Source organism: Typopeltis vanoorti, chromosome 26 (genome assembly GCF_054136105.1).
Source record: "Typopeltis vanoorti isolate ZY-2024b chromosome 26, IOZ_Tvanoo_1.0, whole genome shotgun sequence".
NCBI classification, from domain to species: domain Eukaryota; kingdom Metazoa; phylum Arthropoda; class Arachnida; order Uropygi; family Thelyphonidae; genus Typopeltis; species Typopeltis vanoorti.
Genome location: NC_143574.1, coordinates 9338531 through 9358008, shown reverse-complemented (window position 1 = coordinate 9358008; position 19478 = coordinate 9338531). Strand labels below are relative to the sequence as shown.

Here is a 19478-nt window from a genome sequence, read left to right as displayed (position 1 = left end):
CTCTTTTTCCAGGGTGAACCTGATTCTGGCGTGTTGGTTGTTTAAGTGTGTAAGGAAGGAGAGGAGTTTTTCAGAGCCATGTTGCCAAATAGCAAACATATCATCAACGTAACAAAGCCATATGGTTAGTTTTTGTGGGGCAGAGGCTAAGGCTTTTTCTTCAAAGGTCTCCATAAAGAAATTGGCCAAGGGTGGGGGAGAGTGGTGAACCCATGGCTGTCCCCTCTATTTGTTTGTAGAATTTTCCCTGCCAAGCGAAATAGTCTGAGTTCATTGTGAACTGAAACAGGGCTGAGATATCGGGAGAAAATTTAGCTTGGATTAGCTCTAAAGTTTCCTTGAGTGGGACATTTGTGAATAAGGAGGAGACGTCAAAGCTGAACGACATGCATGGGCTACAGTGGGGCTATTCTTATTCCCCGGCCGCCACACGGAACATTAGTTGCTTTGGTATCCCATAATGCAAAGCACACTTCCTTTTGGATGTGTATGCTGTCATGCATTATGGAAAGGGTTACTAGCATACAAGCATTGCTCTAAAAATCCAATTATTTTTCGGGACATTTCATGCTTTTAACATGATGAGGTCTTATTTTATAATACAGTAAAACCCCGAAGTTATGCGGTAGGTGGGACCAACAAAAAACGCGTAAGTCGAATTTGCGTAACTCAGGGTATAATTTTGCATGTAATTTATATATACAAACATACAATTGGGTCCAAAGGTTTACAAAAACACCTATTTTTTTTTTAAGAAATATAATCATAATTGTAGTTTTTCGTACATAAAAAAAAAAGAAAGCTATTTCAATGTCGATGGTTTCATAAAATCTAATAGATTCGTCTGATGCCATACTGTCTTTTTCTTGTCACGCAAAATTTCTTCATAGCAAGCTAATAATTTTTTTATTCCTTGCCTTGTGGCTACAATTCGTTCCTCGTTAGAATCTATGTCCTCCAAAATCTGTAAACCTTTCTTTTATGATTGTTCTTACTGAGGATTCCTGTATATCAAACTTCTTTGCTAGCTCACAAATTTTCATTCTGCCTTCAAAATCGTTAATAATGTTGAGTTTTGTTTCCAAAGTCAATGTTTTCTTTTATTGCTAGCTGTAGAAGAATCGGACTTGCTTCTTTTGAATGACATTATTATTTTTTATGTGATAAAATTTTTATCAAGAATATAACATTAAATAATCGCAAGGTTTGTAGACTATAAAAATCATGTATGAATGGAGACCGTGCAAAACACGTCAGTGCTTGTTCACAGCATGTGCTTGACACTGGTGAATGCAGCCAGCGCCTGAAAGATACGACTAGTGGTGAGGCGTGAAGTGGGACGGTAATATAAGAAACCGCATAACTCCGGATTCGCGTAAGTCAGGGTATGTGACTGTACTTATTTCTATCATTACAGTGGCTGCCAACTAGCCAATAAAAACTATTTACCATATAAAATTAACAAAAAGTTAAACCTCTCACAGGTATGCAACTATTATAAACAGTATGCTGATACCAATATGATAATTAAGTTCATCGATGCCATATTCAATAAAATAACATAAATAATACAATACTTTACAAATAATGAAAAAAAAAAGGTAAAAGAAAATAGCAAACACTCTTTACTCTTTTAATTTCTTTCTTCATACTTATGCATGCATGTACTTGCCTCTGCACTCTCAGCATTCGTTAAAACCTGCTTTCTGCGCTTCAGAAGCAAAAGCTCATCTGAAAAAATAAATGACATACACATAGATTATAAGTATTACAAGAAATGTGTTCTATAGCAAGATATTCACATTTATTCCCCCTCTAGGTTTAAATGTTTATGATTCTCGAAGCTTCTTTAACAAAATCTTTAAATATAAATATCATTATATCTTTATTTATATCATTTAAAAAATGCTGGCCATAAGATTATTATATAAAATAATATCAACTTAAATGCGTAATATCAATATGTAAAAATATATGGAATTCAAACATATAAATTTAAACTGTTTTATATCATAATGCAACAGGTAGTTCAACTAAGCATATTCTCTCTCTCTCTCTCTCTCTCTCTCTCTCAAAGACTGTCCAGAAGAAAGTCCACACATTGCATACTATCATAAGTAGTATCACATTTCTAAGAAGCCAAGTTCTTGGCCATGAGAGGCCAATGAACCAAACACAGAAGCAAAGATGGATAGATCTGCTTTTAAAATTTATTTAGATATTAATTTGGGCATTTCCAATTACCTTGAAACATTGAACATTTACAAGTAGACAGCCAATTTTATGTATTCAACCAGTCCAATAAAATCTTAAATTTTTTTAACAAACATTAATAAAAAAATGAAAAACTCCAAAGAAATGTTTTCATGCATATCTTGAAAATGAGTCAGCAATGTGAATATTGATCTACAAATTGTTTGATAAATCGTGCTAACTTCATTTTTAATAAAGCATAATCCGCTTATGTTATATCCTCTTATATTATGCCAGCCTGGCTGGCTGAGTGGTTAGCATATCCGCTCTCCAGTCAAAAGACTGTGGGTTCGAATCCTACTGTGGGCATCGATGTTTGTGATCATCTTTGGAAATACCAATGGCGGCCAGCGGTAGATGGCATTGGTGTAGTTGCGGTCAGTTGGTGGATTGAGTGGCGAAGACAGAGCTGTAGAGCAGGTACCCTCCCTCGATGAGTCTTTAGACTCCCTGGAGGTGTCATGTAATAATAATAATTATTATTATTTCTCACACAAAAGAATTCTTTTTTCTCATTCTTTTTATTAAAAAAAAATCAAATCAGCTAGTGCCTTTTATTCCCATATAGCGAGAGGGCGAGGCCGTTTTAAGCCCTATCTTTTGGAGACTGAGTAGGCAGTTCAATCTCCACTGGTAGTCAATCAGAGATAGCTTGCCCAAGGCTATTATTACTAATTTAACTGGCAATCAGTGAAGCAATGGCTAACAAGTGCCACCATCTTGTGGTCCCTGATCCTAACGCAATACTTATAATGTCTGAAAATAGTGTAGGTTCGACAGTCGATTTTCTTGAGTTCACAGGACGAAAAAACGAGTTTCTGGGAGAAAAAACCCGCTTGCCCATGCCAGAGATCACCTAATCCAGGAACCATTCGGAAATGTTATTTCGAAAATTTGAAAAAGGCTTAGAAAATGTTCCTCTAGTCAGCGACTAGATTTGAATCCAAGTCATCCTTCACGCAGCCAAGTGCCATGGAGTGCAAATGCCACTTCCACTGAGCTACACAAGCTCCTTATTATTATTATAATTATAACAAAACCTCTAGATAAGATGAAATTGCTCTTTGTGGGATCTTTAACTTCCATTCTTTCTTGAAAAACCTCCTCAGCATCCAAGAAACTAGGTTTAAGTTTTTACTTTCACTGCAGGAAATTTCTTATTCAGAATAAATATAATCTTGTTCATTTAATGAATACTTTTCATATCTTTCAGATCATGTCCCAAGTGCTCTAAAAATTCTTGATTTTATACATAAGAAAATAATTTGATAAGTATTTATTACTGATTCAATGCCACTTTCTTTCACAATGCTTAACTTCTACTGAATGCTTTTCTACCAATATTTTCATAATTGCCATTCATAATAATCAGCAATAGCTCAGGATAGTTTGAGTTGTTTCAAATTATGGCAAAAGCATTCAATGTAATGAGAGCAGCGTTTTATGACTGTTAATTAGTATGTTTACTTGCCTAGTTTGTCTGTTCTGCAGAGTAAAAAACTTCCATTTTTCAGGATGAAATGTCCTTCCACCTCTGTATTAACTCACCTTCAATTAAACCCTGTTGCTTCTTGAATGAGATTCAGATCTAGGTCTTTCCAACCAAAGGGCATCATAATAGATGAAATTTCCTCCCATGCCTCTTCTCAAAATTTAAGATAGAGACATGCTGATTGATACGCCTAAAAACACTTTTCATTCATTCTTCTATATCCTTCAGAACAATCTCACATTTTCAATTTTTACTAAAAAATCCAATCTGAGAAAATTTCTAAATATAAAGTTTCTTCTTTGTTCTATTTCTGTGCCCATCTAGAGCACCAAAGTGTGCTATACGATGAACCTCTTGTATTTTAGATCTCTTTCATAAGATCAGCTCACTGAAAATGTCAATTAATAAGAAAAACTGAAAGAAATTCCACTATAAATATGCACACAGGCCAGTGATGTATTACAATGTATAGTATAGTATAAGAAGAATATGTACATATCAAATACAAAATCATAATGAATGAAAAAAGGTTTTAAAAGTTAAAATGACAAAGCTTCTTTACTAAAGTGAGTAATGAATGTTTTCCAGCTTTGTTTCTACTCTATAGTGGTAAAGTCACTAAAGCATATTCTTCCTCTGTGCTGTCACATAAACAGTACTATTATTATTAACATCTGACTGCCATGGAGTCAAATTACTCACTGCAGGAGATCCATGCTCTCATTCAAAAAGTTGAAACCATGCATTAAACATTCAGTTTCTACATTCACCACCATTTCACACAATGTAATCCACTCATCAGCTATGCAAAGAACTTGCTTCCTTCTTGCTCCCCTGCTCACACCCACCTTACACAGCTTCCAAGGATAGCCTCTTTACCCCTGTCTTCCTCTACTCTACAAAAAATATCTTTCATATTAATCTGTTAACAACCCCCACCAACTAATATGTCTCAATTATATCCTCCCTCCTTCTATTCACATGGCTCTGCAAGTTACATTCCAACAATCTTTCCTTGTATCTAACATTCCATAGACCTGACATTGACTTGGTAAACCTTCTCTGGATCTTCTCCAAACCATCCTCATCCCCTTGAAAACCAGATGACAAAATCTGTGCATAATCCATATGTAGCCCCTGATCAAAGCTTATTCAAGGGAACAATAACCTCTTTGTTTCTGCATGTCAATGTCCTCATCACTGCAATCATCTCTTGGGATATTATTTCAATTCTATGTACTATTCTTAATACAAGTCAAAATAAAACATGAGTAAATCAAAAACTACTTCACTTTACATTACATTAACAATACACTTTAAAATAAAATTTTAAATTATATTTAGCTATAGTCAATAAAATATCAGAACATGTTATGCAGATGAAATTGTTATAACAAGGAAAAAAAAATTGCTCAAGTTATAGCATAAATGAAAAGAAGGAATTTGAAGCAATGTTAGAGACTACCAAGTTAGTTCAGAATTTTTCACTCAATGGCCTGCTTACATGCTATGCCTGCTGCCTTTCCACCACTGTCTTTTGTCTTTAAACTGAAAGGTTCGGGATTGGGACCCCTGCTGTCTAATTTATACATAAATGATATAGTAAATAACCCGAAAGGAAATATTCAGTTTTTTTCTCATGATGTGAAATTACATAAAGTAATAGTTAATCAAAACAATGTGGAGAGCTTGCATAACAATTTAAATAGGCTGTCACAGTATGGACAAAATGGATATCAGTTTAATGTGGAAAAATGTCAAGTCAAGCATTTTGAGATAAATAGATTACAAACTGTGTATCACATTGATGGCAGTGTACTCCAGGAAAGAGATGATGCTAGAGATTTAGGGGTGGTGGTAGACAGAAAGTTAAAGTTTAGAGAACATATTGCTAAGGTAGCTCATAAGATTACTTGGCTATTGAAAAATTGTAAGGCTTTGGTAAGTCCACATCTGGATTACTATGCTCAAGTCAGGTCTCCTAGGTTTCTTGAGGATGAGGAAGTGGTGCAGAAGATTCAGAGGCAAGTGACCAAGATGGTGAGTAGTCTGTGTGTGGATTGCAGAAGTTGGTTGATAAGAGAAAAAAGGGGATATGATATAAACATTTAAGTTGCTTAAAGGGTTTTATAGAATTGATGCAAGGAAATGTTTCAGCACTTGGTTCGAGGGTCCGGAACAAGGGATTATCCCTGGAAGTTGAATAAAGGTGTGGTTGGTAAGGGTATGAGGACTAGATTTTTTGTTTGGAGAGTTGTGAATGAGTAGAATGGGTTATCAGAGTCACTTGTGAGTGTTTTATCTGTTAATGGGTTCAAAGAGAGGTATGATAGATTGTGTGGATAGTTTTGGTCTCCTGCAATGTGTCTATGGACTCCATGGAGGTGCCCATACAATAATAATAAAGATATCATAACTTCTTTTCCTACAATTGAAGTTTCAGTTAATCACACAATCTGCTGAACGTCACTAGTTATCTTACCAATATGATTTCTGAACTTAAACTCCCTATCAACTACAATATCTAAATCTTTGTATCCATTAAGTTTTTCTAAAGCCTATCCATTCAACTTACTGTATTTTCCGGTGTATAAGACACACTTTTTTACCTTAAAAATTCATCTTAAAAATGGGGTGCGTCTTATATAATGAAGGTAAAGATTGTTTCCTCTTTTCAAAGTCATACGCACTCCCTTTTATGTTCCAAGATCTTTGTAGGCGGTTAATGGTGCATTCAAATTGATGCGTGACTTCTAGCGCGACATTGGCTAAGAACGGTGAATCCCTAAAAGTTTCATAATATCTTATCCGAGTAATCAGTTACCGATGTTTATCAGTATTGAGTTGACGTGTTGAGATATTTTGTGTTCAGTTTGATATTTCCCCGTAGATTTTAGTGATGGAAATAAACAGGCGACATTCATATACTTCAAGTTACACATTGCAGGTTATAAAACATGTGGAAGAACATGGGAATAGGGAAGCTGAAAGACATTTTGGACCTCCGCCTACAGAAAAAATGATTAGAACTTGGCGTGGTCAGAAGGAGATTTTGTACAATTTGCGTAATGAAAAGCGCGCAAATCGGCAAAATGGCATTGCCATTTCAACAAAAACGATTTGTACATATGCAGTCAAAGTAGCCTGTGAGCATTGTTTTGGTTTAGGTAAAGTTTAGGTTTTTTCCAGAAAATTGTATTAAATTTCTTGGGTGCATCTTATATATAGGAGCGTCTTATGCACTGGAAAATACGGTATATCCATCTAACATTATCTTCTTTCAGAATCAAATATAGTTGCATTTATTCACATTGAATTTTAAATCAGACTTCATGTCCATTCTCCCAATATTTGAAGATGATCCTGTAAATCTGGCCAACTTTACATCATAAGCAAAGAGGGGAAATTTTACTCTTAATCTGCTTGTTAGCAAAAATTAAGGGAACAAAGAGAAAAATCGTGATAACTTGGGGGGGGGGGATATATATGAAAGTCAGGTACATTGTGAAAAAGGTGATAGTGATGCCATGTCTGATTATTGCATATAAATAAGCTGCAGAAAAAGTTGTGGAGAATATAAAGAAAAAGTTGATCAGCATGCCCATGAGCAGTACAAAGTAAAGGAAAAAAAAGAGTAACCTGAATCTGTAATGAGCCAAACGCAGGAGATCATTCATATGTACAAGTATCTCCATGGAGATACCTGTACGTATGAATCGAATATAATGGAACCTATGAATGATCTCCATTATACATACGAATGGAACCTGTATAATGGAGATACCTGTAGAATAATGATAATAACGAAGATGAGACAGACCCTTCTCTTTTCTCTTATACCTGATTTTACATTAAACCATCTTCCTAAATAGCCTTCGACTAACTGCTTACAACTTAAGAGGTTATATACTGCTCTTTACTATGCCCCATTTACAAATTATTATTGCAGCATTTTCAATAGCTTTTTTCTTGGCACTTTATTATATGCCTTTTGTATATTACAAAATTTTAACACACACACACACACACACGAAATGTTACAAAACCTGTACCACATCAGTACCATAATGTGGGTTAGTGATCAACAAGAAAGAAAGAAAAGAAATCATATAGCGATGATTCACAACTATCTGCTGTAACAGTCCAATCCCGACAACCCTATTTCTTCTGAACCCATTTTCTGCCACAGGTTTCTCTTTCACAATGTTTAAGCAGTTTTCAAGTATGCTTATATAAATCTTACTCATAATACAAAAAAGGAAAATTCTAGATAGCATACCTACTCTCAAACCAACCTGTTGATTGGAGAGTGGTTAGTCATGCTATTCAGTTGGTCAACCAAGCCAATAAATACTATTTATTTCAATAATAACAAATAATAACACTGTTTAGGTATTAATATTTTTTTTCTTCAAAAAAAATACTAGTGATACTAGAACTGTAAATGGATTACTAAAATGTCTTTCTTACAGTGTGTGTGTGTTTGATGCATAAGACAGTAGCCATGTTCAATGCAGTTACTAAGCAGTTTATTGACAAGTTCCTTGCTAAAGATGTTCATTTATTTAATTTCATGTGCAAAGAAAGTTACTTTGTACACAAAGGAAAGGCATATAAAGACATGGGTTCGATCCTCATCGTGACGAAGGGAATCCTTATATGGGCTTTTTCAGTTGAAGGCGAGTTAGCCGATCTCATACGGTGGTAGCAGGGTTTTTTCTCCCGGAAACACTGGTTTTTCATCCCGTACAGATAAATCGGCCTTCAAGACACACACAATTTACATACACAATTTCTGGTGGTGATGGGCAATAGATGCCGTTGATGGTAGTAGTTGCAGTTGGAGAATTAAATAGTAGTGGAGAGGATGAGATGTATTTAGTGAGGTAGAATAGTGTGCCCTCCCACAATGAGTCCTTGTACTCCCTGGAGGTGTAACGTAACAACAACAACAATAATAATAATAATAATATATCAACAGGCAGTAAGAACTTCTGCAAATGCCCTAAACTTTCTAAGCAATGAAATTTATCTATTGTCTAAAGACAATCACAACATACATATATACATTCATACCCATGGTGGGATTTGAATCCACAGCCTACTGGTTGGAGAATAGATACAATACACTAAGCACTCAGTCAATCAGGCTGATAATGCTACAGTAAGGATACATTTATTATTTGACAGTTTTCCAAATCTGAGCTTTCTCCAAATAAAATCGACGATATCCATCAACATTCAGTAGGAGTCAATCAAACAAAATATTGCTAGCTGAATTCCTAATTGATCAGTAAGTTCTTCTGTGTAGTTAATACCCAATTTTACCTCTAGACATATTCACAAAACTTGCACTCATCCTAAGTGTTTGAAACTAAGCATAATTAAGACACTAGTATACAACACTAACAAAGATCTCCTCATCTGACATTCTGTTTTTCACAAGAATATGAATGCAGATTTCTTTCTCTTTGATAAGTGGCTTTACATCATCAATAAAGAAAATACTACATACCCATAAAGAAAGACTGAAAAAATGCTTGCTGCTTTCCAGTTCCATACATAAAGTGTGTGTGTCTAAATGTGTACAAAAGACACACGTATCATCATCCTTAGTCCCTCTAGACCTGTATATTCTAGAGCAGTGCTTCCCAAACTCATGGATGTAAAGGTCCCCTTGGAAAAATTTAAATATTTCACAGCCCCCTCGAATAAAAAAAAAATCGTAATACAGACATATATTATTATAATATTTATTATTTTTATTTAAAAAAAAATCCGCTAATGCCTTTTTATTCCCGTATAGGCAGTAGGCGAGTCCATATGTAGCCTAATCAAAGCTTATTCAAGGGAACAATAACTTCTTTGCTTCTGTATGTCAATGTCCTCCTCCTCATCATCACTGCAATCATCACTTGGGATGTTATTTGAATTTTATGTACTATGCATTATTCTATGCACTATTCTTAATACAAGACAAAATAAAACATGAGTAAATCAAAAACTAGTTCACTTTACATTACATTAACAATACACTTTAAAAAAAAATTTTTAATTATATTTAGCTATAGTCACTAAAATATTACACAGCGAATATCGCAAAAATCAAATGCAAAGATTGTATTTTTATCATCTTACATACACATTTGACATGGCACACTTAGTCATAAAACATTTTAAATTTGTTTTCATTATTTCATGGCTCCCCTCCGCAAAACTAATGGCCCCCAAGGGAAGCTACGGCCCACAGTTTGGGGAGCGCTGTTCTAGAGGGTATAAAGATTTTCCAGACTAGCAAAAGGCGGAGGGGGTAATTTCATAAATTCACATCTGAATGTGTGTGGTGAAGTATGAGTACCAATGACCAAAAACAAAGAAGTATAATGAAAACAATGAAATCACAACTGGGGGGGGGGGGGGGAGCGAAACTGTATAAACTTACCTTTTTCAGTAAGCATCTCGTCTCGAACTGTACTCTCATCTGGTAAAGGTCGTCCTTTAGACACCAACACCAACTTATAATTTTCTGCAACTTTAACGCTATCAACAGGATTAAAAAAGTGACTAAGAGCCATTAATTTTAATTTATCAATCGTAAATTCTGGCAGTACATCTACTACCCACTCTTTACCCTTTAAACTAATGACTGTAACCTTCATTATCTGTAAACTAAAAAAGTCTGTATCTACTAAAAACATAACTGACGTAACATGAAATTCGTCAACAAGTTAAAGTAATGATTGCCAAAATAGTAACGCAATTCAGCTTTTCTTCTATCAACTCGCTACCTTTGGTATCCATGTGTAGACAGCTGTTCACACACAGAGCCATCTTTCGTTAATCTTATGTCACTATTCGAATCTTCCTCGTGAATATTCCTTTTGTATTTATAATCTCACTGTTAAAAAAAAAAAAAAAAAAAAAAAAAAATATTATCATACTACTACTACTACCAAAAAAAAAAAAAAATCAGTTAACGCATAATAATAATAATAATAATTTTTTTATAATTTTTTTACTCATTAATTCCTATTATTTTATTATTATGTTGTTATTATTCTAAGAAACCTTTACATCAAAGGATTGATTAATTAAATAATAATAATTATTATTATTATTATTATATCTTTTATTTTTATTTTTAACAGCATTTATAGGATAAAATAAGTTATATTTTACAATTTTTGCTTTTAATGTATTTAAGCACTGTAACTACAGCACTTCAATGTAATAAATAATTTTTTTTTTCTATTGATCTCGGTTGAGATGTAATGTTTCTACTTGCATCCTCGAAGCTTTTTAATAAAATAAGCTTATCTGAGGATGACACCGGTTATATATATATATACTTTTTTATTGATTTGATTGCTGTGTTTGGGAGGTCAAATGAATGATCTGAAAGGTCCGATCAAAGTGAAATTGCCGATATATTCTGATGTTATTGCATCTGTCTTGATGGTTCACATTCATTTTTATAGTGGTCTTCTATTTGAACTAATTAGGACACTTTTTTTTGTTTACTGTGGCAACCTTTCTATGTCTTCTGAGCTTTTAATCTGTATCAGCTTTGAAGTTTCTGACTTCCTCAAGAAAATCTTGGCATCTCTGATCCACAAAAATTGGTAATTTTTTTCTGTTTTTGCTTTTCTTGCTTGATACAACAGATTCTGGTTGAATGGTGTTAAATTAGGATAGGAAGATTGGTGTATTGTCTTGCAATGCATATAGTAGGTGTCCTCCTGCATTTAGTCTTCAGACTCCTTGGATGTGTCACGAATAATAATAATATATATATATTTTTTTAATTCAATGATTTTTATTATTAAAATTATGAATGCATATTATGCATTTACAAAACATGTTTTTAACAATGAATTTCACACAAATTTTCCTTTTTTTGTATAATATTTTAATAATAGTTACTATAGATAGTAAATTTATAGTTCAATTGAATAAGATTACATATTTTAACAGCATTTATAGTATAACAATAAGTTATATAATATTTTACAATTTTTGCTTTTAATATATTTAGGCGCTGTAACTACAGCACCTTCAATGTAATATGTTTTTTACCTTTCTGTTGATCTTGGTTGAGATGTAATGTCTCAGCTTGCATCCTCGAAGCTTTTTAATAAGCTTATCTGAGGATGGCACCGGTTAGATATTTTTTATTGATTTAATTGTTGTGTTGGAAGTAGGCTGATGTTTGAGAGGTCAAATGAATGATCTGAAAGGTCTGATCAAAGTGGAAATTGCCGATATATTTCTGGTGTTATTACATCTCTGTCTTGATAGTTTGCATTCATTTTTGTTGTGGTCTTCTTTTTGAACTAATTAAGTGACTTTTTTTTCACTGTGTCAGTCTTTCTATGTCTTCGGAGCATTTGATTTGTATCGGCTTTGAAGTTTGTGACTTCCTCAAGAATATCTTGGCATCTCTGATCCACAAAAATTTGTGATATTTTTCTCTTTTTGCTTTTCTTGCTTGGTACAACAGATTCTGGTTGAATGATGTTAAATATTCGAATAGCAAGATTGGTGTATGTTCTTGCAATGCGTTCGAGTCCTTGCCAACTGATTTTTTCTGTCTGCTGGCTTTTATGAGATTGTCTCTTATGGACTTGCTTGTAAGACAAACTATGACTGGTGCAGGTCATGGCAAGTCTTGTTTTTTGCTCTTCCTAGGAATCTGATTTATGGTCTGAACAGGGGTGGCTCATGAATAGGCACTGCAGAACTGCAGCACCCTCAGTTTTTCTCGATACATAAATATGTTTATTAATTTATTTATATTTGCTTTTAATATTTAATTTTATTATCATCAATCCTATACAATTCTCTTGTTTTGTATAAAAAATAATAAAAATCTCTCTTGTAGCACTTAGGAGGGTGAAGGATGCTAGCAGCACTGTGTTTACGACAGTGCCATATTTATGCACGCAAGTATATGCACATGATAGTGAGATGTGAGCTATTAGGGCAGTGGTTCTTATGCTTTTCAAAGTCACAGAACAGTTTTGATTGTAAGAAAAATTTGGGGAACACCAAAAGTATTAGGGTCATAAAACTAACAATAAAAATATGCATTGTTTATTTAGCATATGATGTACAGGTCTCAGGACATTACACACATATTACATAAAACAACAGAAAAACAATTTTAAAAATCATATTAAAAGGGGTACAATAAGTTGAAATGATTAAACATTAAAAATTAAGGGTCAGGAATCAGAGCTTAATCCTTAAATCCCAGATCCACTCTAGGGATTCTAGGGTGAGTTTAAAATGTCCTCTTAATGCCTGTGAATCAGTAGATAGGGCTCTCAAGTACAATGTGATTGATGGTCTGGATCCCACTTTTGCATTCACAGTTTAGAGTATCGGACCATTTATGCAAGAGATGCTTACATCACCCATGCCCTGTTCTAATCCAATTTAAAGTGGTCCATACATGTTTAGGGAGATAGAAGCCCTCCAAACAAGATGTTGGATTTGAAAATTGGAGCTATGTTGAAGCCAATACTCTCCCCATGATGCGCATAGGTCGAAATTCTGGCTGTTCATTTGTATTGCACTCCTCCAGGTAGGGTGCCTGGATTTCAATCTTTGTGAGGTATGGAAAGAAATGTCTTGGTGGATAGGCAAGGAACTGTTTCCAATTATTTTGTCCATAATTTACTTAAGGTTTGGGTCCTGTGAAGTGAGGGAGGAGCTATAGTATGGAGAGTTAGGAGCCAGTAGCCAGGAGTAGCTCTTAGAGCACCAAAGATTATTCTCATAGTTTGATTCAGCTGGACATCGACTAACGAAGCATGTGCACTGTTCAGCCACACAGAAGCAGAGTACTCTTCGGTAGAATAGACCAAAGACAGTGCAGTAGTATGCAGTGTGTTGGCATCAGCACCTCAAGAAGTACCAGCAAGTTCATGTATTATACAGGGTGGCTATAAAATAACTTTCCCTCTTTGGAGGCATCTATAGCTAAAACCAATAAATGGAATGAGACCAACTTTTATATTGACCTTTAAAGGCATGGATAGATGATTTTCGTGAAAAAAAGATTTAGTACCAAAAGTCGCCGATAGGTGAAATGTTGGCGTTGGTGGAGCCGAAAGCAATCAGATAGTTGCAGTAAACACAGGTAAAAAGGATTATGCAAATTTTACTGTGCGTACATGACAACAGAGCCACCAATTCCACCTAAAAAGGGATTGGGACCGTTGACGCAGTTATTCGAATGTCTGACGAATTGTGCTCAATGTGAGTCCTACCTTGCCTCAGCGTGCTTTACTTGTTAAGTTGATTTACTTTAAACAGTGCAATGCTGTAGCAACCCTTCGGGAATTTAGAACGCTTCATAACCTGCGTACAGGTCCTATGTCAGTTGTAGCACTGAGAGAGCTATGATTAAGAAGTTTGAAGAAACTGGATCACTAAGAGTTAGACCTGGCAGAAGACAGAAAGCAGTGCAACAAGAGACAGTAACAGTCGTTGCTACTGCGGTGTTCGACGACACAGGGATCAGTACCGGTTTAATCGCTCGTGCCATAGCTGGCAAACTTGATATAGCTTATAGTACAGTCTGGAAAACCTTACGGAAAATGCTTCACTTCTATCCGTATAAGTTCAGTCGTGTGTAAGCACTAACTAGGCGGATTATGATAAGCGCATGATCTCCGAGCTAACGTTTCTTGCCCGAATGAAGGTCGGCAATGACTGGCCTTGGAGAATATTGTGGGAGTGATGAGGCTCGTTTGTATCTGAATGGGTCGGTCAACACTCACAACTGCAGAATTTGGGCAACTGAACATCCCCAAGCGATCCAGCAAGTACCACTGCATTCTCCAAAAGTAACTGAAATTCGTTGTGTATGTTGGTGGTGTGGCTTCACAGCCGATTTCATAACAGGGCCATACTTTTTATGCAGAATGGAGCATGACCATACATTGAACGTTCAGTACAGCGCCTTTTACGCCAGCATTTCAGTAATGAGAGGTTTTCAGCCAGTTCTTTCCTACGGCATGTCAGCCTCGATCCCAGGACATCACTCCATGTGACTTTTGGCTGTGGGGGTATTTGAAATCCGTTGTGTATGTTGGTGGCATTCACAACTTGCATGCCTTGAAAGAGAACATAAAACGGGCTGTTATGAACATCCGATCTGACTCCTTACACTCAAGTGTAGAGCATGTTGCTCACCAGATGCAATTTGTTGTACACAAGAAAGGTCAACACTTTGAAAATCGTGTATGTTGTCCAGAGGACCCTGATTCTGATGAAAAAAATATTATTTCCTGTGTGTTCAATCACTACTTTATTAATTTCTGTCTCTCGCAAGTTGTTGTTTTAGTTTAATTATTATTATTATTATCATTGTAACGTGCCACATATCCAGCTAGAATGAGTGATGTGACTGACGCTTACACCTTCGAAATGTTATTATTCCATTTTATCTGCCTTTAATGTAATTATCCGCTTGTTTTCGGTTCTGCCAGCGCCAAAATTTCCCCTATCGGCGACTTTTGGTACTAATTTTTTTTTACGGAAATCATCTCCCCACGCCTTCAAAAGTCTCAATATAAAATTTGATCTCCTTCCGTTTATTGGTTTTAGCTACAGATGCCTCCAAAGTGGGAAAGTTATTTTATGGCCCCAATATTATTCCAAGTTTTTAATTTCCCAGTGATATTTTCTAGATGATATTCAAATGTCAAACTTCGGTCTAAGGTAACTCCTAATAAGATGCTTAACAATGCGATAGGAAAGTAGTTGGAAGCAATTGTAGGGCATTTGCCTTGGGCTTGTCGGCTTTTGCAGATTTGAGCAATATCAGGTCTAATATGTGATATAGCTACACTCATCTCTTTGTCTATATTAGTAAGTCTTTCACGCGTTTTAGTTTTTATATTGGTTAATATTGAGAAACAGAGCTCACACAAATATGATGTTTAAAACTGTAACAAAATTTTCAGTGCTCTTCTGAAGAGAGCTGGGTATTCGACTGGGACAAAAATCCAAAATTTCTCAACAGTTATTTCAGAGAATTGCATTTTTAGAGTGATCCGTTGACAAGGTAATTAATTGTTCTTTTTCTTCTTGCCGAAAATTCACAACTCGATGTATTAACTGTGCCAAATGGATTTCTTATCCAGTCATAATTGTGTGTATTTAAGGAAGGAAAGTAACTTAAAATATTTTCTTCCAATAATTTTAGTTGTACTCATAACGGAAATAATTCCATCGATATTTTTATTCAGAGTAGCCAATTACACTCAGAACTGTGTCATGTGACATCTTCCACCGGCGGAACACTGGTAATCAGTTTGCGGAACACAAGTGTTCTGGGGAACACCGGTTAAGAACCACTGTATTAGCTTAATGCGGCACTGTCCATCTTTATATTTGCTTGTAATATTTAATTTTATCATCAACAATCCTATCCAGTTCTCCTATTTTCTATAAAAAATAATAAAAATCCATCTTGTATCACTTAGGAGGGCGAAGGACGCTAGAAGCACTGCGTTTACCAGTGTCAAATTGCTATGCGCGCAAGCATATGCACGTCATAGTGAGTTGCGCGCTGTTAGTAATGCGGCACTGTCCGTCGTGCAGTTCCACTGTTGTTTATATGCAGTTTGCGCCAGTAGTAGAGTGTTGGTAGTGCTTATCGTATTTACTCCATCTCTTTAAACATTTGGACATTACAATTAAAGACAACATTTATTATAGTTTTTATTTTAGAACATTATTGGGGTTATGATAATTGATTTTATTTTTAAGTAATTTTGAATTATACGAAACTGTATACTTTTTTCGATAATAAAAAATATTTTTTTATGAAACAAAACAAGAAGAATATATTTTATTTTAAATAATTTTGAATTGTACCAAACTATATAATTTTATCGATAATAAACAATATTTTTTCATAATTAATTTTTTTTTGAATTTTTACCATAATTTCGATATTTTACCCAAACACGCATACACTGTACTTACAGTGTGTATGTATATTTTGAAAGTTGCAGCACCCCCAAGATTACAAGCCACGAGCCGCCAGTGGGTCTCAGTGTCGTGCAGCTGTAGGGAGATATCAATTGTATGGCCTAATTGAAAAACTACGTCTCTGAGGTTTTCTGAAGGTGCAGTTTCAGGAAGACCGATTATGACAAGATATTCTTTATTTTGTCGCTGATTTAAACGTTCGTATTGTAGTTTTAGGGAATTAAGTTCTTTCCGGAGTTCGGATGTTTCTTTTGTCAAATCGTGTTGCCTGTCATTTAATGCATCAAATGACAGGCAATTTTTGCCTGTCATTTGATGCATTAAATGACAGGCAAAATTTATTGTGTGAAAAGTGAAAAGAGTCATTTAATGCAACATTAAATGATGCATTAAATGACTCTTTTCACTTTTCAGCACTTCAAAATTTGGTTTCTTCTTTGCCGATTTCGGTGAATTTTATATCGCTGTCTTTGGCGTGACTAGTAGAATTACTTGGGAACACTTTTAAATTAAAAACGGAAGTTAGAAGCACTTTAAAACTATAAAAAACGGGAGCATCGATATCTAGTCTCTTTCGTCGAAAGATAACTCACCTTTCGGTGAAAGAACCTATTAGATGACAACAATATCACTATACATTAACGCAGCTTACACATGTTTGGTGCTATTGATATCAAGTTCCTTTCTAACATTAATCTTCATTTCTTATACTGGTGCCAACAGTTCACTCACCACCTTTTTTTTCACTCAGAATTTTCATACATACCATCTCCAGTCTTAAAATTAGTCTGAACGATGTCTTATATAGTACTAGTTTGAAGTTCTGCCTAATTTCTCTCTTATCACAATAAATTTATTTAGTTGACTCGCCACCATATCATCTTTATTTACATTCTTTTCCTATTTCTTTATTTAATATGTGAAGTCTCCATAGCTCGGTCAGTATAAATGAAACCCTTTAATTGAAAAGACCTGGGCTCAAATCCCATCTAGGGCACCAAGAACTTTAACAGGACTTTTCAACCAGAGGTAAGTTAGTCAATCTCATACAGAGCTCACAGTGTTTTCTTCCAGGAAGCTTGTTTATATTACTAAAAGGTAATAAAAAGATGGAAAAATGAGAATAAAAATTTATATCAAACGTTTGATAGTAGTTATTCATTATAATCAAAGCGTCTCCTGAAGACATATTCCTTTTATTTAGGAGTATAATATCATCAACATAAACAAAACCTTCTCTATGTTTTATGCTTTACCAAGAAAACAATTTTAGTTTTTCCCTTACAATACTGGAGATTTCTAAAGAATTTTATTCCCAAACGGAGGATGCCATTTAGCCCTAATTAACTTTTACAGACTATTGGGAGAAACGTTTTACAGACTATTGGGGAGAAAACCAATCATAGAATAGTTGACCAAACACTACTAGTGGTTTAAGTGGCACCAGAGAGAAGAGCACGACAGACTACTTCCGCCATGTAGTGGTCCTCAGCCCTAACACTATATATTATTATCTGAAATACCCTGAATTCTGTGGACAATATTCTTGAGTTTACAGGATGAAACACGAGTTCTTGGGCAAAATACCCGCTTTCCCGTGCCATATATAGGCTAAATCGGCTCCTTTCTTCTGAGAAGCCTAGAGGTATGGATTCAAATGCCATTTCAGCAGAGCTACACAGACCTAAAATGACTTTTATTGCATATTGATAGAATGTCGCCCCAAGCACTCCCTTGTTCTGCTTGTTTCTCGAGCCTGTGCATAAAGTAAGAAGCATATTTTAATGTTTTGATTTTTGATATCAGATTTATAAGCACTTGCCTTCATAATGTGATCTCAAGCTGAATCGCAGTAAAGATAGCATGTGATCAATGGAGGAGATGCACCAATGTTTTACTCCTGACTTGGCATCTAAAACATCCTTTTCCACCTTCTTCAAATGAACTGCTGATAATATCTAACTAATATTATAAGCAGTCACTGGAGCTTTGGATATATTTGTTTGGTTGCTACTACATAATAAGCTGCTAATAAAATTGAGTAAGATGGAGATGAATTGCCATTTGGTAGTTTGGTGAGGACGGTTGACTGATAGGGGTGGGCAAGTAGTGTATGGGGATGCAGTACTTTTAAATGAAAGTGAATAAGCAGGGCACCAAATGGATCTGCTCTAGAACCAATATTGTTTCATTATATGTCTGCGATATTAAATCAGAGTGTGAGGAGATACATTTTAGCTGATGATGCTAAGTTAAGAAGAGTAATGTCAGGAATTTCTGACATCATATCATATCAGAGATGAATAACTAAGTGCGAAAGAAAGTAACTAAGTCGGTTTTAGACATCTGGAATATGGTCTGCAAAGCCAGTAAATAGGACAAAGAGAAGAAGTGGAATATCACTGAGATACATAAACTGGTCAGAATTTCCTGTCAGATGGATATGAGAATTATTGCGCAAAGAGTAATGAGTAATGGGGGAACAAGAAGTCATCCTTGGAAACTGTACAAAAAGTCATATCAATAAGGAAGTGAAACAGGTTTTTGCATTGGCAGATGGTGATTGACTCGGATGCATTGTAAGTGGGTAATGAGTGCTCCAACACTGAATGCCTTCAAGACAATGTATGACAGATATTATGGTATGTGTTTGACATTCCATGGTGATTCTTTGGATTGCATAGAGGCTTGTCAGCAATAGGAATACTAATACTTATCTCCATTT

At 35.1% G+C, this 19478-nt stretch overlaps 1 protein-coding gene across 1 annotated transcript in view; it reads right to left on the bottom strand.

Annotated features, from left to right (window-relative positions):
• Positions 1-10505, bottom strand: part of Kpc2 (Kip1 ubiquitination-promoting complex subunit 2) — a 78652-nt gene extending 68147 nt beyond the window's left edge. Inside the window, exons 1-2 of the mRNA XM_090414841.1 lie at positions 10188-10505; positions 1653-1731 (exon numbers count right to left, since the gene is read on the bottom strand). Of these exons, the coding sequence (XP_090270967.1) occupies positions 1653-1731; positions 10188-10443 (335 nt within the window). The 5' untranslated portion in view covers positions 10444-10505. The remainder of the gene's footprint in view (positions 1-1652; positions 1732-10187) is intronic.
• Between the last annotated feature and the right edge of the window lie 8973 nt (positions 10506-19478).